The following is a 19,429-nucleotide window of genomic DNA, read 5'->3' as shown; positions in this document are numbered from 1 at the left end:
CCCCCCAGAGGCCGGCCTCCCTGCCTCCCCTCGTGGCCTTCTCCGTCCTCCCCCCAGAGGCCGGCCTCCCTGCCTCCCTTCGTGGCCTTCTCCGTAGCTTTATTTTCACGTTTGACACATATTTTACACATTCATTTTACGTGTCCTCTTTCCCCTCCAGTGTAATGGAAACTACAGTGCAGAGATTCCTAGCTCCTCTCCTCTCCTCTCCTCTCCTCTCCTCTCCTCTTCTTTTCTTTTCTTTTCTAACATCATTGTTCCTTTTTGGGCAGGATTCGATCACCTCAGGTGTGGCCCCTGCACTTCTCCCACCACTACAGCACCCGGGACCCATCGCCTCAGCCCCAGTGCTCTTCCCTGCCCGCCTCTCCTCTGCAGGATGCCCCTGCAGGTTTGCCTGCTTGTTTTGGCTCTTTCCTGACCCTGTGTTCAGTTTCCCTATATTCCACATGTAAGTGAAACCACCCGAAATTTGTCTTTTCCTCCTTTGTGCAGCATAAAGCCTTCCATCCATGTTCCCACGGATAGCATGGGTTTATCTTTTTGATCGCTGCATAGTATTTCCAGCCCCTTTTTATTATTATTTTTTTTTAAAGAAGTAATGTGTGCATCACAGTTTTGAAGGTAAAATTTCCTCATCCTTCATGAGCCCCAAAGGGACCTGGCCACAATGTCCACAGGCTTCTCTCAGGTCTCTGGGCTCTATGGTCTCGAGAGGGTGTCTGGCTCAAAGTTCAAAACCAACGGCCCATGTGCATTAAGGGATGGGCATGGAGAAAGGCTAGCAGACTTCGATCCTAAGTTATTCTTCCTTCTGAGCTTCCTACCTACAAGGTAATGTAAGTAAAGCCTCACAGTTCTAGCAAGGTTTTAGGGCTTCAGCCTCAAAATTAGATTCATTTCATTGGATTCTACTTTAAAATTTTAGTTTAGGCCTTTCTTTAAGCTCTCCACATTAATCAACTTTTCCCCCCACAATGTCCAAAAGCAACACTTAAAAGGAAAACAACAACAACAACAATAACACTTGAACTGCAACATTTAGAATTTAGCTTACAAACAGATATGGATAAAGGTGAATTACTCAAAAGTTGAAGTCTGGAATACAAGTCACTAAAAGCAAAATGCCATCAGCCACATCTCAAAATAAACTTGAAAGCAGACAGCCACTGAAGTGAGAGCCTTAGATTCTAAAGTTTAGGTGAAACATACCGCGGGAGAGGGCAGCTACCCCATGCCGAAGACTGTTATAAAAACAAGAGTAAGTGCTTCCTGCTGTCCAAATGAGGTTGCCAAACATATTTCAGTTTTGCTTTAAGCACTTTTTTAAAGTCAGTGCCAGAAAATTCAACTAAAAGGCAACTCAAAAGTTCTCCCACCTGAGAGTACAAAGAAAACTCTTGGGAACTGACCACCACAGGAGTCAACACACTGACCAGTTCGCCTGGCCCTCCTACTTCACGCTCTCAGGAAAGCAGGCTCAGAGATCATGTGTTTTCTGCCTCTGAAGCTTTCAGCTGAGACTGGGTTACTACCTGAGGGAGAGCCACAGGCAAATCAGCAATCGATGCAAAATAATTTTCGGTAAGCAAAAAGTATTGGCATCATCTTGATGGAAGGCTCAAACATATTTTCCTGTGTTCTGAAAAGTGGGTGGAGGAGCCCTGTGGAGTGATTTTCATTTGCTTTAAAAGTCATTACAATAATTTAAAGCAACAATATTGAGCTAAATGTTGTGTCTTTTAAAATTTGTTTTGAAAAACCAGATGATGATCTGGCAGCACCAGTTACAGCTGAGAGCAGCTGCTTCCTTCCAATCGGGCCACCTGGGCTACAGTTTGTCATGGTCCCCAACATCCTCACCATCCTTTTATTTGGGCACTGGTTGGCCCCTGCAGGCGGCAGAGCTTGGACCCCACCCTCCACTGCAGTGAAGTACAAATCTGGGCTTGCTCTCCCAGCATAACTACTAGAAAGCCAGGCAAGAGATGAAAAACAGGGCAGGTAGGCGTCTGATCCCCAACAGCAGGGAATAAATGAGTCTACCATCAATCACCTCAGCTTCCCACCTGAAGGCTAGCTCTGACCTGTGGCTGAGGTAAAGGGAACCCAAACAAAGCACTACAGTCTCCCTGACCCATATGGCTGGAACAGGCAGGGCAGAATTTCCAGAAAGAAAACAGAGATCTAGCACAAGAGATAAAAGAGACCCAAACTTAGAAAAAATTCATAGAATACATTCATGATGTGTGTGTGTGTGTGTATACACAAAGTTTACCAAAAATGTCAAAATCAAGGCACAATAACTTGAATTTTAGGTCAGTGGAGATAAAGAGAGGAACAGGATATAAGAATAACATCAGATCCCAAGATAGTACCAGCATCTAGAAAATACTGAAATGTTTTCAAATTCTAAGGTAAATTTCACCTAGAATGTCTATACCCAGCCAAACTATCGATCAAGTATCCATGCAAAAATAAAATACACGTTGGTACGGTAACTCTCACAAAATTAGCATTTTATGCCCGATTTCTTGGTAAGCTACCAAAGGAGAAAGAAGACAGAGGATGCCAGAACAGGAAGTCCAACAGGCAAAGGGCAACTTTGAAGAGGCCGAGAACACACTGGGTTACAGGGACTGTGATGCCATCTAACACCACAGCATGTCCACCTCTGATGAATGAAGACGCATGGACTCTCGTCTCTCAAAATAGGTAGGAAAGTGCACTCAATATAATGAAAAGTTGGAAATGACATGTGAGAGGAGTACAGAATGGGTGGGGATCAGTGATGCAGGTGCCTCTAGCAACACCTTTGTGCACTGCTTGATGTGCAATCAAAATGAATGGATTGCTTGGGTGAGCCTGCAACTCAACGTCAAGCAAGCATGTACACAGAGAAACACCATCCCCGAGGGGCAGACCGGAGCACTGCGTCTCTAGCCTTCACCCCGGCCCCTCAGAACCACTGCAGTGGAGCCGAGCTCAGGGCTCGTGCCATGAGCCAACACTGGGTCACTGTAAGAGCAAATGCTGATACTGGTGACTGCGTCAACTGTGTGGCGTCGTCAAGGAGACTCTTCATTCATTGCACAGGGCCATCTCTGTGAGACCCCCAGGAGAACGCCTGAATGGTCTTCATTCTGGGCTTCTGGGGCAGCTTCTGACTAATTGGATTGTCTGTGCCTGTGCGTGATGTGCACTGAGCAACAGAGTGGGTATTTGCGCCCCGTCCAGCGTGGGGCCAGCAGGAGCAGGTGTGAGGTTTTCTGACATATGCTTTTTCTCAGCTGGACTTTACCTCGTCTCCTCCCTACCCAGATTCCTTCTCCATCTTTCTGCTTTCAGATTCACTTTAACTGTTTTCTGTCCTGTGTTTTATGAAGCCCTGCAAGTGCTTCCCTAGACCTTCCTGGAAAGTGGGTGGGTGGGTGAATGGATGGGTGGGTGGGTGGACAGATCGCCAAGTGGGAGGTCAGACAGACAGGTGGGGAAACGGGTGATCTGCCTTCTAAGACAAGACTGAAAGTGTGGAAGCTGCTCCCCCACTGGTGGGCCAATGGGGACTTACAGTTTATCTGTATTGACTGATTTTTAATAATGTCAATAATTCACGTATTATGCATAATTAAAAATAATTTTCAAGAATAACTCCACAATGCCAGCAATGCTTTAACAAGTGTCTAAAGTTGGCTGATTGCATCCCCGGCGACAGCACGGCTGTAACTTCATTACCTGCAGTGATCAGTCCTCTCAGTAGCCAAATCTGGGATCATCACTCTCCCTGCCTAACCAATGAGGCACAGACAGGCTCCAGAGGACCTCCAAGCTCGCATCCCTGACAAGTGGTGGGACAGGGATGTGACCTCAGGCTGGCTCTGAACTGCCATCTCCAGAAGAGACCAAATAGTACTAGGCACGGTCGGGTGCTGGTGAGCAACAGCAAAAATCACTGAGATGCAAAGAACTGTCCTAAACAGCTCCCAGTGCACCACAGCCAGTCCTCTCATTTCCCCACCCGAGGAAACATCATCATCATCACCCGAATTTTGTAGAGTAAGAAACTTCAGATAAGTCTACCCAAGATCAAGCAGTGCCTCATGCCCACCCAACACAATTCTTCATCTATCATCTACCTGCTGCCTTCTTAAAGGATGAAAGGCAAGATTTTGCTCCCTTTAAACTTAAATGTTGTATCTTTTGGCAATCTGCTCATCCACAGGCAGGCCTTTCACACATTAGAAAACTTGATGGTGAAACTCACGTTTACCTGAACCACACCCATACAGGAATCCAGAAATATCGATCCTTTCGGCTCCTTGGAGATCTTCTCATCTTTGTAAAAATTCAAATTGTAGGATCCATCACCAAGTTGTATGAGGTGGAAAAACCGTCTTTTAAACGACTGGGAGAAAAACACACACAGCATTCATTACAGGAGGGGCAGAGACGCGACCTCTCTGGACAACTCACTAAATAGGGCACAAGCCGTTCCGTGCTCCCCAAAGCGAGTCCCGCCTGGCCAACGCCCGTCCGCGGGCGAGGGAGAAGCCGCTCTGCCGCTCACCTGCCAGGCTCTCCTTCCAGCCACGGACCCTGCAGCTCGCCCAGAGAATTTGAGACTTTACGTAACCACCCAAAGCAGTGCCCAGGGGTCCCGTCGGGCTGCCATGCAGAGGCTCAGGAAGCCGCTCGCAGCCTGGAGTGTCCTGCCCACAGGGCAGAGGCGCATTGGAGCCATTTCCAGCAGCCCCACCAGACTCAGCCTCTCCTGCAGCGCCGCCCTCCGCTGTGGGCCTCTGCCCCACCCCAGCACCTTCTGTCCTTTCTACTGTGGCTCATCGCGCCCCTCGGCTCCTGCACACTCTTGCACATGGCTTTACTACTGCCCTTGCAGCCCGCCCGGCGCCATCACTGTCCTGTCCCTGTTCATGTTTGAGTCACTCGAGTGTGGCGTGGAGCTGCGCGAAAGCACTGAGGCTCAGCCCGGGGTACAGGTGTCACCTCTTTGGGTGAGGCAGAGACCAGACAGCAGCCACGACTGTAGCTGTGGGCCATCTGGGCTTGCGGGCTTGTGGTCAGAGGGTGACCGGGGTCGTGCCCTCGGCCGGGCATGACTAGGAAGATGTCGAACCAGACAGAGTCACCTTTGTCAGGAAAACAGCAAGCCCGCTCCTCCTGAACACTATTCTCAAGAGCCAGAGCAAGCAGGGTTGGGAGGGGTGAAGGCAGGCGCTGGGCCTCTTACCCGCATGGTCACGCTTATAGCGCTGTTCATGTTGCCTTTGTACAGCCACCCGTGCTTGGTGATGCCGCCCTTCTGCGAGCCCAGGGAGGCGGCGTCCTGGGAGAGAGGAGACACCGGTTATGGCCCACACGCGCCAGGCGCTGTGAGCTGCGCCGGTGGGAGAACCACTCTTCTGGGGTCAGCTTCACCACCTGCCCCTCACACCCACCAGCCAATTTACAGTCCCCTGAATGGTCAAAGTTGGCAGCAGCCTAGTTCTCTGGAAACGCTTCGCCATTAGAAGGCCACGTTGTGGAATGCACTCATTAGACACTGAAACAAAGGGTCCAGCCCGGCCCTTTGCTTCAGTGTCTAATGAGTGCATTCCACAACTGCCCACTCAAGCTGCAAGGTCTCGCCTGTTTTCAGGAAAAATGTTTTCAAGTTACACTCCCATCTCCCCTCCCTAGCTGGAGGGACAAAAGCAAATTCCTGGAAAACTTCCCAGAGGCTTAGTTCAGGGAAAGGTGACTAGAGAAAGGAAGGAAGTGGAAGACAAGAGAGCGAGGAGAGAAAATGTTGGAAAGAGAGGCAGGAGGGTGGAGGGTGAGACAGGAGAGGTGAAACAGCCAGAAGAGTGAAGGGATGAAGTCCTGACCCCATCTAGTTTACGGAGGTGGCATGGTGGGGCCAGCTGCTGCTAAAATTAAGGGATACATTTCTACACAGAACAATAAGCAGACAGATGAGCTATGCACGCCAAAGGCACAGCCCAGTGCACCAAGCCTGCTCCCAGTGATGGTCGTTTGCCCCCTGAAGGCTGTGCCCCATGCACATTTCAGTAGCACCGTGGGGCGGGGGCCATCAGCGGGAAGTGTCCAGCTCATGGGTTGACCTCCAGTTACAAAGAGCAGTGTGGGAAGCCACTTAGGCTCTGACTTTGACCATGTCCGTATCAATGATGGGACGTTACTACCACCAGCATTTTATTCCTACTAGGGCTATTACTGCTAGCATTTTCCATGTAGTTGTGCCTTTCCATGCAAGATTCCAAATGGTCCTCTTCTTACTATTCATCCTATCAAGTTCTTAATATCTTGTTTCTCATTTTGAATGGCCACTTGCTTTTCCCAGAATACTTTAAAAGTGGTTTCTAAAACCATTTGCTCCCATGAACATAATTAGCACACACAAGTTACTGCAGTTGTAACTTAGCTGACAATTTGGAGGGAGGGAGTTGGAAATAAAACCCCTGAACTCACAGTGGCACCCAGCGCCGAATGGGGAGAATGAGGACTGCAGGGTCAGGGCACTAACTGGGCACTGTGACGGGGTCACTTTAATGCCCTGTTCTCTTCACCCATGTTTCTAGTCATAACCATCACTCCAATTGTTGAGGCCTGAACATGTTCAAGTCAGAGCTCTGGGTACAATATGCTTCTTTGGAAGCCTTCACTGGAGAAACACTCATCTGAAATCTACTGGTCTCCACTTTGTTTCAAGATATCCTATTGACAAACAACCTAAACTGAAGGTCTAAGTCATCTTGCTATCTTCTAACTGTAGCCAAATCTTATCCTGGCCTTGGAAAATGCTCTCAGAACAAATAAACAGGCCTAGAACATGCCATGCTCTGTAGTCAAGTCGAAACAGAGACCTCACTGCAATCATTCAGACAATAGTCTTTCAAGGATCATTCCAATTCTTGGTTCAGTTACATGTTGATCATTTTCTAATTACTCTCTACATCTGCAAAATAAATCAAGTTTCAGCTGTGCGCCCGGGTCCTACCTCGTCTTTGTCGACCTCCTCGTCAACTTCATAGACATGAACTGGAAGTTTATCCAACTTGACCACTTTGCTTCAAAAAGAAGAAAGAAACTTCTTTTATAATTCCCTAGGTAATAATCCCTGAACAGACAGTACATTTCTTCTTCCCTCAGAGGAACCAGCATTTAACCAACCAAAAGGTGGATCACCAGGGAGAGAGAGAGAACAATCCCAGACTTACTTTTCCATGCAGATGAGCCATAGTCAGGGAGCCCCCGAAAGCTAGGGAGAAGGGGTGGCATGACTCTTTGGGAGTCAGGAGCATTAAAACGGGACCGTTTCTGATCACCAAAGACTTGGGCCGAATAACTGTTAATGTGATGTTTATGAGAGAAAAGGGAAAATGGGATCAAAGCATCTCAAGGGACTGGAGCCCGATGTGACGCTGACGACATCACAACTACAATGCAGCACGCCCACCAGCATGTCTTAGCAGCGATTTGTGCTGGGCTCGGCAATGGCTGCCTCACCTGTGTGGCGCCCTGTGCTCCTTCACAGGTGGGGGTAAAGACCAGGTAGTAGATGAAGACACTGAGGCTTTCCGGTGTCTCATGCTCTTGTGCTCAAGTTTACTTCCCCGCTTATGCGCGTGATAATTGGAAACTCTTTTTAGTGACCAAACCAGCAGTAAAAAGTATGTTGCACAGGGCCTCCCTGGTGGCACAACGGTTAAAGCGCAGCACTATGAAGCTATTGCCGCCCCTACAGCAGGAGTTCGATCCCAGCCAGGGGGGTGACCCGCATGGCGCGGCAGACCTCTCCTGACCTGCCCACTGCTCCCCTCAGCAGTGTACTTCGTCCATCTGCCTGTTCTGCTCCCACTCTGCCTTTCATCCTCCACACTTCTGGCCTGTGCCCCCAATTCTGTATATATAAATAAATAAATCTTTTTTTTTTTTTTTTTTTGGAAAATATGTTGCACGGTGAGTGCCCTCCACCTCATTCTGTGCCCTTTGTGCCTCAAGAGCAGCCTGCAGGAGGCTCTCTATGAAACAAAGCTAGTCCGATCCCACGGGGAGAATTCAAGAATGCCCAGGGGACTACTGGGTGAGTGTAAAGCTAGATGTTCTCAACCCATCTGGAGAAGATAAAGCTCCAGGGCGTGTTCTCGGCTGCCGTTCAACACCAGGCGATGGGGAAGCTGGCTGAACACGCCTGAGGCGTGGCTGAACCACACAAATAGCAAAAACAAACAGCCCAGTCTTGTGAGAATAGTGTGAATGGCTCCAAACTCAGAGCTGCAACCAGCACGAGATTACACCCTGCGCTTCAAGTCAACTTTCCACTTGGTGAGAGTGAGCTCCTTTGGAAACGCTTGCTTCCGACTTGCATAACCAACTCCCAGCTCGCCAACTGCATCCTTTCAGGACGCACCGTTTCAGGAGGGGAGGCCTCCAGGTCAGACCACAAATCAGCCTAAAGTGCACTTGCTTTGTGGTTTTCTAGAACAGCTTAATACGTGAAAGGAGGTAGACATCTTGGGGGGGAAATGCATGTTCTCTGATTTACAGTCTTTAACCTAAAATTGATTGCTTTGGTCTGTTCACGGTGTTATTTTTTTTTTTAAGATTTATTTATTTATTTGTACATACAGAACTGGGGTACAGGTCAGAGGTGCAGGGGCGGTGAGAGGCTTCACCAGAGACAGAGTGGGGAGCAGAACAGGCAGATCGATGAAGTCCACTGCTGAGGGGAGCAGCGGGCGGGTCAGGAGAGGTCTGCCGCGCCGTGTGGTCACCTCCGGGGCAGGCGGGAATTGAACTCATGCGGAAGTGGGTTTAGCCTCTCAGTGCAGTGCTTTAACCCGCTGCACCACCAGGGAGGGCCACAAGGTGTTATTTTTAAGGTGAAATATACATCGTTCAGTGCACTTGCATTTTCTTAGTTTTCTATTTCTCACTGAAAAAAATCTCACCGGTTTGGGTTTTATCATGGGTACCCTGAAAAGACAGAAGGGGCATAATCAAGCCAGCCATGTTTTTATACCACCCCAGGCGCCCCCAGTCGTAGGGCAGGTTGGATCGTCACAGGCCCCCTAAACCGTCGTGGCCTGGACTCCGGGTTCTCTGGCTACAGATGCAGTTATTTTGCTCCTTAAGTATTTCAACTCAAGGAATTTCCCTGTTTGTGCCTGCCCTGTGGTCTGACCATTTACTCACTTGGGAAGCTGGCGAAATTCCTCCGAATAATCCTCATATTTGTAGTTGACAAGATGCCAGTCAGAGTTGTAGGTTTTGATGCACTAGAGGAGGAGGGGGATTGAAAAAATAAAGGGTATAAGAAGAAAAGAACAAAGAATCATGAAGACTTTTAGGGAACATTTGGGTTCAAGAAGGCACAACCACACAAACATCAAAAACATTTCTCTCCCAAACCACCCATGTCTGAAATTCCAGCATCAGACATCCCTGTGAAACTTAAGAACCACTGAAATATCCCCCTTGGGAGAAGGCCCGCTTTAAGTTTCCATCATTCTGGTTCTGAAAACAGACTTCACACAAAGTGCTATTTCTGACTCAGAAACACTTGTTCTTAGCGAGGCCGCAGTTTTTACTAGAACATGAAAGTGACAGCAAGCGTGAGCCAGAAGACCCTTCAGTGCTGTTCTCTCAGATCGCAGCTTGTTCTGTTCGCTCAAATTAAGCTGTCCTCACTGTTCTTCCTATTCATAAGGGACAGAGTGAGGTGATGCGAAGGGAGCCCCAATTCTCAGGGGCTCCAGGGCCTCTCCCCTGGGGTGCCTGTGCATGAGTGAACAGGAGGCACTGAGCAGAGGGCCCACCCAGGGATGCTGCGCTGAGCTGCATTCGGCCACCGCCCCATGTGCCAGACTCAAGGCCCAGCCCGAAGCCCTCTGCTCGGGGCCCAGGGTGCTCCTGCGGACCCCCAGAGCAGCTCCAAAAGCATCATGGGACCGTCAGATTATCAAATGTGAATAATCTAAATCAATACATGAAGCCTTTGATTTCATTACCATGCTGGTAGGCATGAGTTCACGGGTGAAGACATTGGTGCTAAATACATTGATGTCCTATACCTCATGCCCGTGATCCTGGCTGTTACTGTCTTCAAGAGCAGTCTCTAATCAGCTCACTTCAAGTCAGCATTTACCTGCCGGCCTTGTTACCTGTTTCAGGCCGGCTCAGACCTCCTGCAGCTAAGCCCCCTTCATCCTACAAGTCACGAACGTAATTACAGCAACACCCGTAAGTGCTTCCTTCCTGCCAGCACTGTGATAAGCAGTTAACTGGCCAGGCTGTACAGGAGGGTAGTGCAAGTTTTTTATGTTATATTCTGGAAGTGGAATCATAAGTAGCAAAGGGAAAAGAACAGAGAAAGAGGTGGAAGCTGCCCACTTTCAGTTTCTTTGCTATGTAGTTACAAATTATTGCAAATACTCTTATTCTAACAGATGATGTAAAAGTTTTTCCACGACATCTTTACAATGACAACACCAGACAGCCACACTCAAAATTACATCCCCAAACCAGCATGATTTCAGAATTATCTGTAGCTGTGGATTCTCCTACTACTGTTGCTGGCCCATCAGCTCAGCTAAGTCAAGTCTGACTGTGCATGACTCAGTCCTGAGGACATGACCCTATTCTCTTTGTTCTGAAGCCAAATCAGAAACAGCAGTGGCTCTGGTGTTCTTTCACCAAACCCTGCAACTAAAGCCAGGTTCAGTTGCACCATGTTACAACCACTCTGATGTATACAATGTACCTGCCTGATTAAAAAGTAATCAGGGCCTATAAATAAGCATATGCATAAATAAAAATAAGCAGAGACCTATATAATATAGTCAGTGCATTTATGAACAGAATACCCAAATACTCTAATTTTTAATATCTTAGGCAAAATGGGTACAAAAGGTAATGATAACTTAAATATTTGAAATAAGGAAAACCACATAGTCTACCAGTTCAGAATCCAGATTCTGTGTTTTAATAAGCCACTGCTACAGGTCCACATGGCTGCAGCCAAATCCCAGGCAGAAGTACAGAATGAGGCAAAGCACCCCCATCCTCAGGGGCCGGAGAAAGCCTAGGAGACTGTGGGTTCATCTGAAATCAGCAGCTAGAGCGCTATAGTGCCAAAAAGTGAGGGGACCGACCACCTGATTTCAGATCTGACTTTCTATCTTGTGAAATTCAATAATATTGTGGCGTTAAACTGAAAAGTTTCTGCAGTTGTTGTTTTTTTAAAAACATTAGGTCATTCTCCTCTGGACCAGAGGCTGGAGAGGAAGTGCTGGTCCACCCCACCCTGGCGGAAAGGTCCCAAGAGGGTTGGCTGTTGGCTCAGACCTCACAGGACAGAACTGTGATTGCACAACCTGCAGGGGTTTAAGAACTGAATGGAAAGCTGGCCCTCAAAACCCACAATTTTTATTCAATTGGGAGACTTGAATGACTTATTAATACTTTTGCCCCATGCTTTAAAATACGAGCTAGCACATTTTTCAGCAAAAGGCATGACAGTAAGTATCTGAGCTGAGCTGTCATGGGAAAGTGGTCACAGGTAAGGGGGAATACTCTGTTCAATAAAAGAGCATTTCAAGGAACAAAATCAAAACATATAATGACTTCATACTTACCTCCTACCTGGAAGAAGAAACAAGAATCTCCAAGGTGGAAGAAACCAAGCAACATAAATGCAGCAATTTCTCTTTCGTCCTCAAGGTAATGGTCATGTTCAGGCAAGAGCAGCCGTAATCAGACACGGACCGGGAGCCTGGCTCTGCTCCCTCTCACCTGCGCTTCCTGGGTGGGGCCCAGTCCTGACGCTAACTTCCAAGTACGCACGTGCAAGCGAAGCCAGTGAATGCACAAATGCGTGTGCTGTGTCTCCATTCAGACCGCATCAATAACGAAGCCTCAGCCAGCACTTCCCAGTGAGTTCATTCATACAAGTTAGCCCTTGTTCCAACCCGATGAGATAAATTCTGCAGAACTCACGTCTAGTCATCAGAAACTATCTGTTGACATTTCTGCCCAAGTCCCACTTTCTCCATATTTTAGCTCCAGTATTCACAGGTCATTGTCTCTCTGACGCATTCATTGAAATTGAAGGGGGAGAGCGGAGTAGAGAGAATGGCTTTAAGGTGACACGTGACTTGCTGTGGAAGGCACCTTACCTCTGTAACAAACAAGCTCTGAGCCTCCTCCTGGGCCTTCGCGGGGACGGTGGAACACCTGTAGCGGCCCTGCCTCCTCAGGATGGCTGTCTGCGGGGGGAAGCGCAGGGCGGGCTTGGTTACAGATGCCGGCACAGCACCAGCTGGGCCTCAGAGTCACCCAGGTCAGCAGTCTCGCCAGCAGGTACAGCTTCCCGTTACCCCCTTCGGCAAGACAACGGCTCCTGCCTTTGGGGATCTGGGACCCAGCGACCCCTCCTCTCTCCAGAGAGCCTTTCTGTTCCCCAGGTGAGGCAGAACTCCTTTCTGAGGGCCCAGTCTAATCACAGGATGTTGCTTTCACTGGCCTTCACTGCCCGTGTGGATGTGCATACATGGGTGTTATTAAAGTGGGTGTGTTAAAATGGTGTCTCTACCTGTGCCCCCATGTTATTGCTGCTTTATTTACAATTGGAAAGACATGGAAACAGCCCAAATGCCCAAAAGTAGATGACTGGATTAGAAAGATGTGGTCCATAGACACAATGGAGTATTACTCAGCAACCAAAAAAGATTAACTCATGCCTCTTGCAGCAACATGGATGGAGCTGGAAAAGATCATGCTGAGTGAGATAAGCCAGAAAGAAAAGGAAAAATACCAGATGGTTTCACTCATAGCAGGAGTATAAAGGATCAGGCGAGAAAAAAATAATAATAATAATGAACAACTGTATACCAGAGACATTTTACAGGGGTGGAGTGGGGAATGGGATCAAAAATTGTAGGGGGAGGGAAATGCACTGGACTGTGGTGATGGCACACAGGTGATCTGGTGATGGGAGAACACGGGTATTACAACTGAGATGGAAAAAGGCACAAAATGATGTAAGAAGAAACTATTTTACTATTTTTTTAATGGTGTCTTTATCATTGAGAATCAGGTTATTAAGAAGTTGCCCTGTAGAAAGAAAAAGTAGATAAATACTAGATACGCATGAGAGATGGGTGAGTTCTATTTCCAAAATTCAGATGGCAGAGGAAGTAATAATTGGGGTCATTGTAAAAATTTAGGCTGTTTTAAGTAAGTTTCCATATTAATACACCAACTTACAAAGTAGATGTTATTATTTCTCCCATTTGCAGATGCATAAACTATCAATCTATTCAAGATGAGACACCTCTAATTAAAACCAAACAATTATTCTGCACTATATAAGTTATCTAATTACTGTCTTTTTTAAGACTGCAGGAAATATAACTTCTGTGCTAAAGCCACGTGAACGTTCAATAAAAAAACAAACTAGGCAACATAAAATTCACCCTCTTAACCATTATTGAGTGCACAATTCAGAGGCCTTGAGCACCATCCCGCCGTCTAGCCCTCACCACATTCAACGCTGCATCACCTTCTTTGTGGTTCTGGTTTGCTTCCCACACCCAGTGCTGAGAGCAAGGCAGCTGGCCAGGCAGAGGTGCTAGGCCATACAGCTGAGCACAACGGGACACCACAACTATTGTTGTTCCCCGAGGCTTACACGCTTATTGTAAGAGAGAAAATCCTCCTGCCTTTCTCACTGGCACAGCTGCCCCAGCGCCCGTCTGGAAGGGGGTGCAGTTTCTAATGAGGAAACTAGCCTTTGGACTTCAGAAAAGATTGTTCGAGATTTCCTCCCATGAACTGTAATCCCTGGAGACTATTAAGAGATCGTATAAAAACAGCCTACGTATATATATAACAACCCCCACACTCCAACAACACAAAAAATACAACTTGATTAAGAAACAGGCAGATCTGAACAGTCCTTTGTCCAAAGACGCAGTGCATGTCCAAATAGTGACAGGTGTTCTACATCATTTCTCATCAGGAAAATGCAGATCAAAGCCACACTGGGATTTCACCAGACAGCTGTAAGAATGGTGTTTATCAAAAAGCCAAGAAACAGTAAATGTTGAGTGTCCCTGGAGGCACAGGGGTTAAAGACACAGCCATATCAAGCTATCGTCAGCCACTGCAGCAGGAGGTCAATTCTCAGCCAGGGAGCTGACCCACATGGCACAGCAGATCTTTTCTGTCTTGTCCACTGCTCCCCTCAGCAATGTATTTCAGTAGATCCACCTGTCCTGCTCCTTACTCTCTGGTCAATTCTCTCACCCCTCGCATCTCTGGTTTATACCAGGTTCTTATATCCATAAATAAATAAATAAGTATTTTTGAAAACATAATAGATGTTAGTGAGGATGTGTAGTAAGTCACCTTGTGCACTTTTTTTTGAGTGCCAGTTGGTGCAGCCACTATGGAAAACAGTAAGGAGGTTCCTCTAAAAGTGAAAAAGAGAACAACCACATGATCCAGCAATCCCACTTCTGGGTATTTAGTGAAAGCACTAACTTAAAAGTATACAGGTGCTCTATATTCACAGCAGCACTGCTCACAAGATCTGGAAGTGAACCAAATGCCTGACAAAGATGAGTGGCTTAAGCAGATGTTGTCTACACACACAATGGAGTACTACTCGGTCGTGAAAAAACCTTGCCATTTGCAACAACAATATGGCAGTGACCAGAGGAGAAAAAGGGAGAGAGGGCCCAATAGTGGGTGGGGGGTTGGTGAATAAACACTGTGTGTGTGTGGGGGGGTGTCTATGGGTGATATATACAGCTGCTGAGGTGAGAAACTGATACCTCTGTAGTGATGTCAACTAATCTTACTCCAGTATAAACACACGCACATATACACCATACACGAAAACATTTGCTGAAAGAATCTACCCTGTTGGCTCTCCTTGGCTAATTACTCATTGGGGATCCTCCAGGGACTATCTGGCTATTTCTCTTCTTCTTTCAGCTAGAGGAAGCTTGAAGCCCAATCTTACATTCTCCCCTCCAGCACAGATCAAGGCCTCCAGGGCAGATATTTTGTGCATAACATAGTTCCAGTTCCCATATATATTTTCTCTAATGTGTCTGCTTCACCTGTAACTATTCTTTACTTGTACCATGTCCATCTTTAAAATTAATCTTACATTCTATCTTTAGAAGAATAAGTTCCCCTTATTCAGCAGGACGGAAAGGGAGGAATTTGCTCTCCAACTCAGTCCTACAAAGGTGAATTATTAATTCCTTTGGCTTGTAGGCTGAGTCTGGCTTCTCTGTCAATACCACAACAGGTGACTCTGACCATACTCTTGCTCCCATGAAACACACAGGTAGACGCCAGCGCACAGGGAAAGTGGCATCTGTTCAACAAGCTACAAAGCAATACCTAGTTTACAGCAGAGTCCGTCAAAACTGTTACCAAGTAAGTGTATCAGTGAAGAGGAATTGTTAGGGAACTGTGCGTGCTTAAAAGAAGGGTGCATTCCAGACCTCTACTTCCTGTAATCTAACCTTGCTCTATTTGGGTCTATCAAGCTTTTTGAAACTAATTATCTTTACTTCTCTGAAATGGCTCATATCAAGAAGTAGGACTTAGGGTCATTTCCAGCCACTTCTCATCACAGCACAAGGAAGAACGAACACTTATTACAAGGTCTTCCCAGTGGAGTTCTCAACTCAGGAGGGTTTAATTATGTGACACTTTTCCAAACACCCCTTTAAGGTGAGAAAAAATAATAGGAAATGGATCTTTTCCATTCTCATGAATCAGTGTCATTAGGCTTTTGTTTTAAAAATAAAACAACTTTAATCATTAAAGAGAGGCCTGACCTTTCACAGATAGGATGGCACAGGACATACTGAAACCAGTCAGCCAGGCTTTCACAATCACGCGTCGATACCAGGATATTAGGTCTGAGTCCATAGCCCATCAATTTCTCACGAGCTCTCAGAGGCCCTGACTGGGGGCTGATCAGTCTCTGAGGTCATTACCCAAAACTCTCCCACAGAATTTGTCCTTCTCTTACCAGACTGCGGATGAGTTTAAGTACAGCAGCTCTGTCTTCTACTTGTATCTTTATGCTAAGTACACAATAAGTGTTGCAGGAATGAATGAGTAAAACAGTCAATGGAGACAGAAAAAGGAACCTCCCCATGTCACCCACTACCTGCGTGTCTATATTTTTCTATCACTACAAAAAGTTCTCTGGCCCATTATGGAGACGGGCAAGTGAAGACTGTACCATCAGTGAGTGCTCTTCTTCAATTTCTCCATAGATGTTATGTATTAAAGTAATACTATAAATCAAATCTGTGTAATACTATAAGTCAAATTGATTTGCACTAAATTGCTTTATTTTATTATCTGGCATATAACAGAGTCCAAATCAATACCAAGAGATTTATACTCAACAAACTGACAGGCCTTCTCCAAATATCAGCTCAACTCTCTTTTTCTCACGGTTGCAGCATTTTTGTCTACTCTTCTCTATGTTAAGATCACATCCCTGTTAAAAAAACAAGTCTGGAGGGCCCTCCCTGGTGGCACAGCAGGTTAAAGCACTGCACTAAGAAGCTTAAGCCACTTCCGCATGAGTTCAATCCCCGCTTGCGGGGGGTGGGGGGTGGGGGGGTGGAAATCCACATGGCGAGGCAGACCTCTCCTGACTCGCCCGCTGCTCCTCTCAGCAGTGTACTTCGTTGATCTGCCTGTTCTGCTCCCCACTCTGTCCCTGGTGAAGCCTCTCACCCACCACATCTCTGGCCTGTACCCCAGTTCTATATGAATAAATAAATCTTAAAAAAAAAAAAAACAAGTCTGTATTCCCTTTCTATAAACCAGGATCATGGCAGACAGTCAAAGAATATCAGTCCCATTTTGCTTAGAGATAAATTATTTCTATTTGACTAAGACAGCTTAGCAGCTTTCTACTGTGGAGCTGTCTACATCTGCAAAAGGTGAAGAGCTGTTCCAGCAGGAAGCTCTGCAGGATGTTATGATCTGTAGGTTGACTCTGGACACAGCCAGCATCTCACACAAGCAGAGAGAAACCTCACAGCACAAAACGTACATTAAAAATACAGTTCGCGTCTAGCTGCGTAATAGTCTAAATTCCTTTTGATCAGTGCCATTACTTAGGTTAAGTGTGTCAAAAGGCATCCAGAAATCCTAAATACCTTGGACAAGTATGGACAGGAATCTTATCAGGGGATTCCAGACCTTACAGGAGTGACTGAAAGGGGCAGCTTAGGACGATAACACAGAGAAGGGTGGAGTCTCCTGCTAACGGCCTCCTGCAGTGACCCACAGACCCCTGAGATTCCCAGGCAGCTGCGGGACCCTTATTTTCATGGAATCAGTTGCCCTCCGAACCAAATATACAAAGAAGAATCAAACTATCTCCAAGTCTAGTTTAGAGTGACAACTTCACTTTTTTTCATTTCAAGAATGCTCGCTTTCTTTTGTTTCTCTGTGAGGTCACTTGACTGGCCAAAAGCCCTGTCAGGAAGCTCGGCCCAGGTGGGCAGGGGCCAGACAGAGAGACAGGTCTCCTCACCTGGGCCAACACTGGAACTTCCTGGTGCTCCCTGCCCTGGGCTCCCAACCCCACCCGCCCCTCAACTGCTCCCACCCCCCAGGGCCTGCAGGATCCTGTATCTTAGGCTCCACCTCAGGACCCTTCTCTCCTATAGAAGGTCAGAACCCCAACCTACCCAGGGCTGGGTCTCCCCCACACCAGTGTCTAACAAATGCTCCTCCATTCACTGACCCGGGGAACTAAGAAGCTCTTGTTTCAACCCACAAGCGAGGAGAAGCATGGGATTTCACTCAGCTTCCTAGAGAAGAATTTGAGAACAGACCCTGGAAAGATCTGAATCAGGAGCCAGGAAACCTGAGTTCTCGCCTGAAAGCTGCCTTCACTTAGCTGCATGGTCTGGGGCGAAGGTTTAGCTTTCTCGGTTCTCCGGGTTCACTTTGTGGCTTAAACATTCCACAGTCCTGTGAACATGGGGTTCTAAGTCTCTCCCAAATGTTTTCTTAACTGAGTGCTATGAATTGCTTTGTGAGAAACTAAAACATAAAACACATCCAGAAAAAAGATGGAAACTCTATCCGAGGCGCAGCATCATCTTACCGCAACCCTCTGTGTTTGAAGGGAAGGAATTGTTGGATTAAAACAAGCAAAGATGCACTCTTCAGACTTAAGTAAACAGCCCCGAGGATGTCACCTTTCATGCCCAGGCCTCTGGGTCCGCTTCGCACTGGATTTTTTGATTTTTTTACGATGGGCATTCAACGACACCCAAACCAGCCTCTTCATTTCTGCTGGGGACATCTGAAAGTGAACCAAGTGCCTGAGCAAGCATGCGTCCCGCAGCTTGGAAATGCCCTGTTTTATAGGGTTTTGATGAAGAGACTGAGACACAAGGCGTACCCCTCCCCTGGGCCCATGAACAATGAGCTGCAGACACTATCCCAGAGAGTGGGTGGGCTGCACCCCAGCCAGCTGTGCTGATGGGCCACAGATGTTGCAAGGAGCACTGGCTGGCGCGTCCTCCCCAGACAGAAAAACAAACATCAAGGGCAGCCCAGAAGGAGCATGGGCTTTGAAAGGAGAGGTGGCGGCCTGGGTGTCCCGAGCAGAGAGGAGAGGCCAGGCGGCTGCACCAGCCCAGACAGTGAGAGGCGGGAAGAAAGCTGCTTCCAGAGGAGGTCGGTGGACGTGGGGTTGCAGAATGAGGGGTGCAGGGACACTCCCTGGGCGCCGGCTGTCTGACCTCCAAGACTGGCCCTGCGGCCTACCGGCCACCTGCTGGACAGAGAAACCTGGCTGATCGGGGCCTGGTCAACTCCCAAGGCGCCCTCGGCCTGGAAGGGGTGGGTCTCGCTCGGCAGGCAGAACTCTGTCTGTAAGCTCATGGGCACATCTGTGCCTGTGTGCATTTACCCTTACTTAGCAGAACTGTCCCGTCAGATCTTCTCAAGTACTGGCCAAATGGTGGTTAGATATGCCAGGAGACAGGCAGCTCTGGAACAGGGCAGGGGCCAGCTCTGGGCGAGAGTTGGAACTCAGACACGGCCGTGGCCAAACGCAAAGCCAGGCGCACAGTAAAGTTCCTCCCAGGCAGGGTCCTCGGGCCTGGCCCGGCTGCTGCACAGACCAGCAAGCCAGGGCTGAGTGTTACTGAGCACCACAGGCAACAGTCCCCAGGGCCAAGTGGATAAACACTAACACGAAGTGAGCACCCGGGTGGGTCTTCCTGGGGAGGTGGGTGGAGGGCTGTGCTGGTCCTTGGGCCTCTGGGCCTGAGCCAGACCGCGGGCTCCTCACGCGTCCAGGGAGTTAGGTCCCTCTGGCACTGGCGGGCAACACCCT

The 19,429-nt window shown here is 47.7% G+C and overlaps 1 protein-coding gene across 3 annotated transcripts in view; it reads right to left on the bottom strand.

Annotated features, from left to right (window-relative positions):
• DOCK9 (dedicator of cytokinesis 9) overlaps positions 1–19,429 on the bottom strand; it is a 185,468-nt gene that overhangs the window by 98,723 nt on the left and 67,316 nt on the right. For all 3 annotated transcript variants that reach the window (XM_012723213.1, XM_012723211.1, XM_012723212.1), the window contains exons 3-7: positions 12,198–12,287; positions 9,217–9,299; positions 7,019–7,088; positions 5,249–5,344; positions 4,271–4,405 (exon numbers count right to left, since the gene is read on the bottom strand). In XM_012723213.1, coding sequence (XP_012578667.1) covers positions 4,271–4,405; positions 5,249–5,344; positions 7,019–7,088; positions 9,217–9,299; positions 12,198–12,287 — 474 coding nt within the window. The remainder of the gene's footprint in view (positions 1–4,270; positions 4,406–5,248; positions 5,345–7,018; positions 7,089–9,216; positions 9,300–12,197; positions 12,288–19,429) is intronic.

The sequence above is a fragment of the Condylura cristata genome, unplaced genomic scaffold (assembly GCF_000260355.1).
Source record: "Condylura cristata isolate star-nosed mole 26May11 unplaced genomic scaffold, ConCri1.0 scaffold00010, whole genome shotgun sequence".
Taxonomy (NCBI): domain Eukaryota; kingdom Metazoa; phylum Chordata; class Mammalia; order Eulipotyphla; family Talpidae; genus Condylura; species Condylura cristata.
This window is presented reverse-complemented; position numbering and strand designations above follow the sequence as displayed.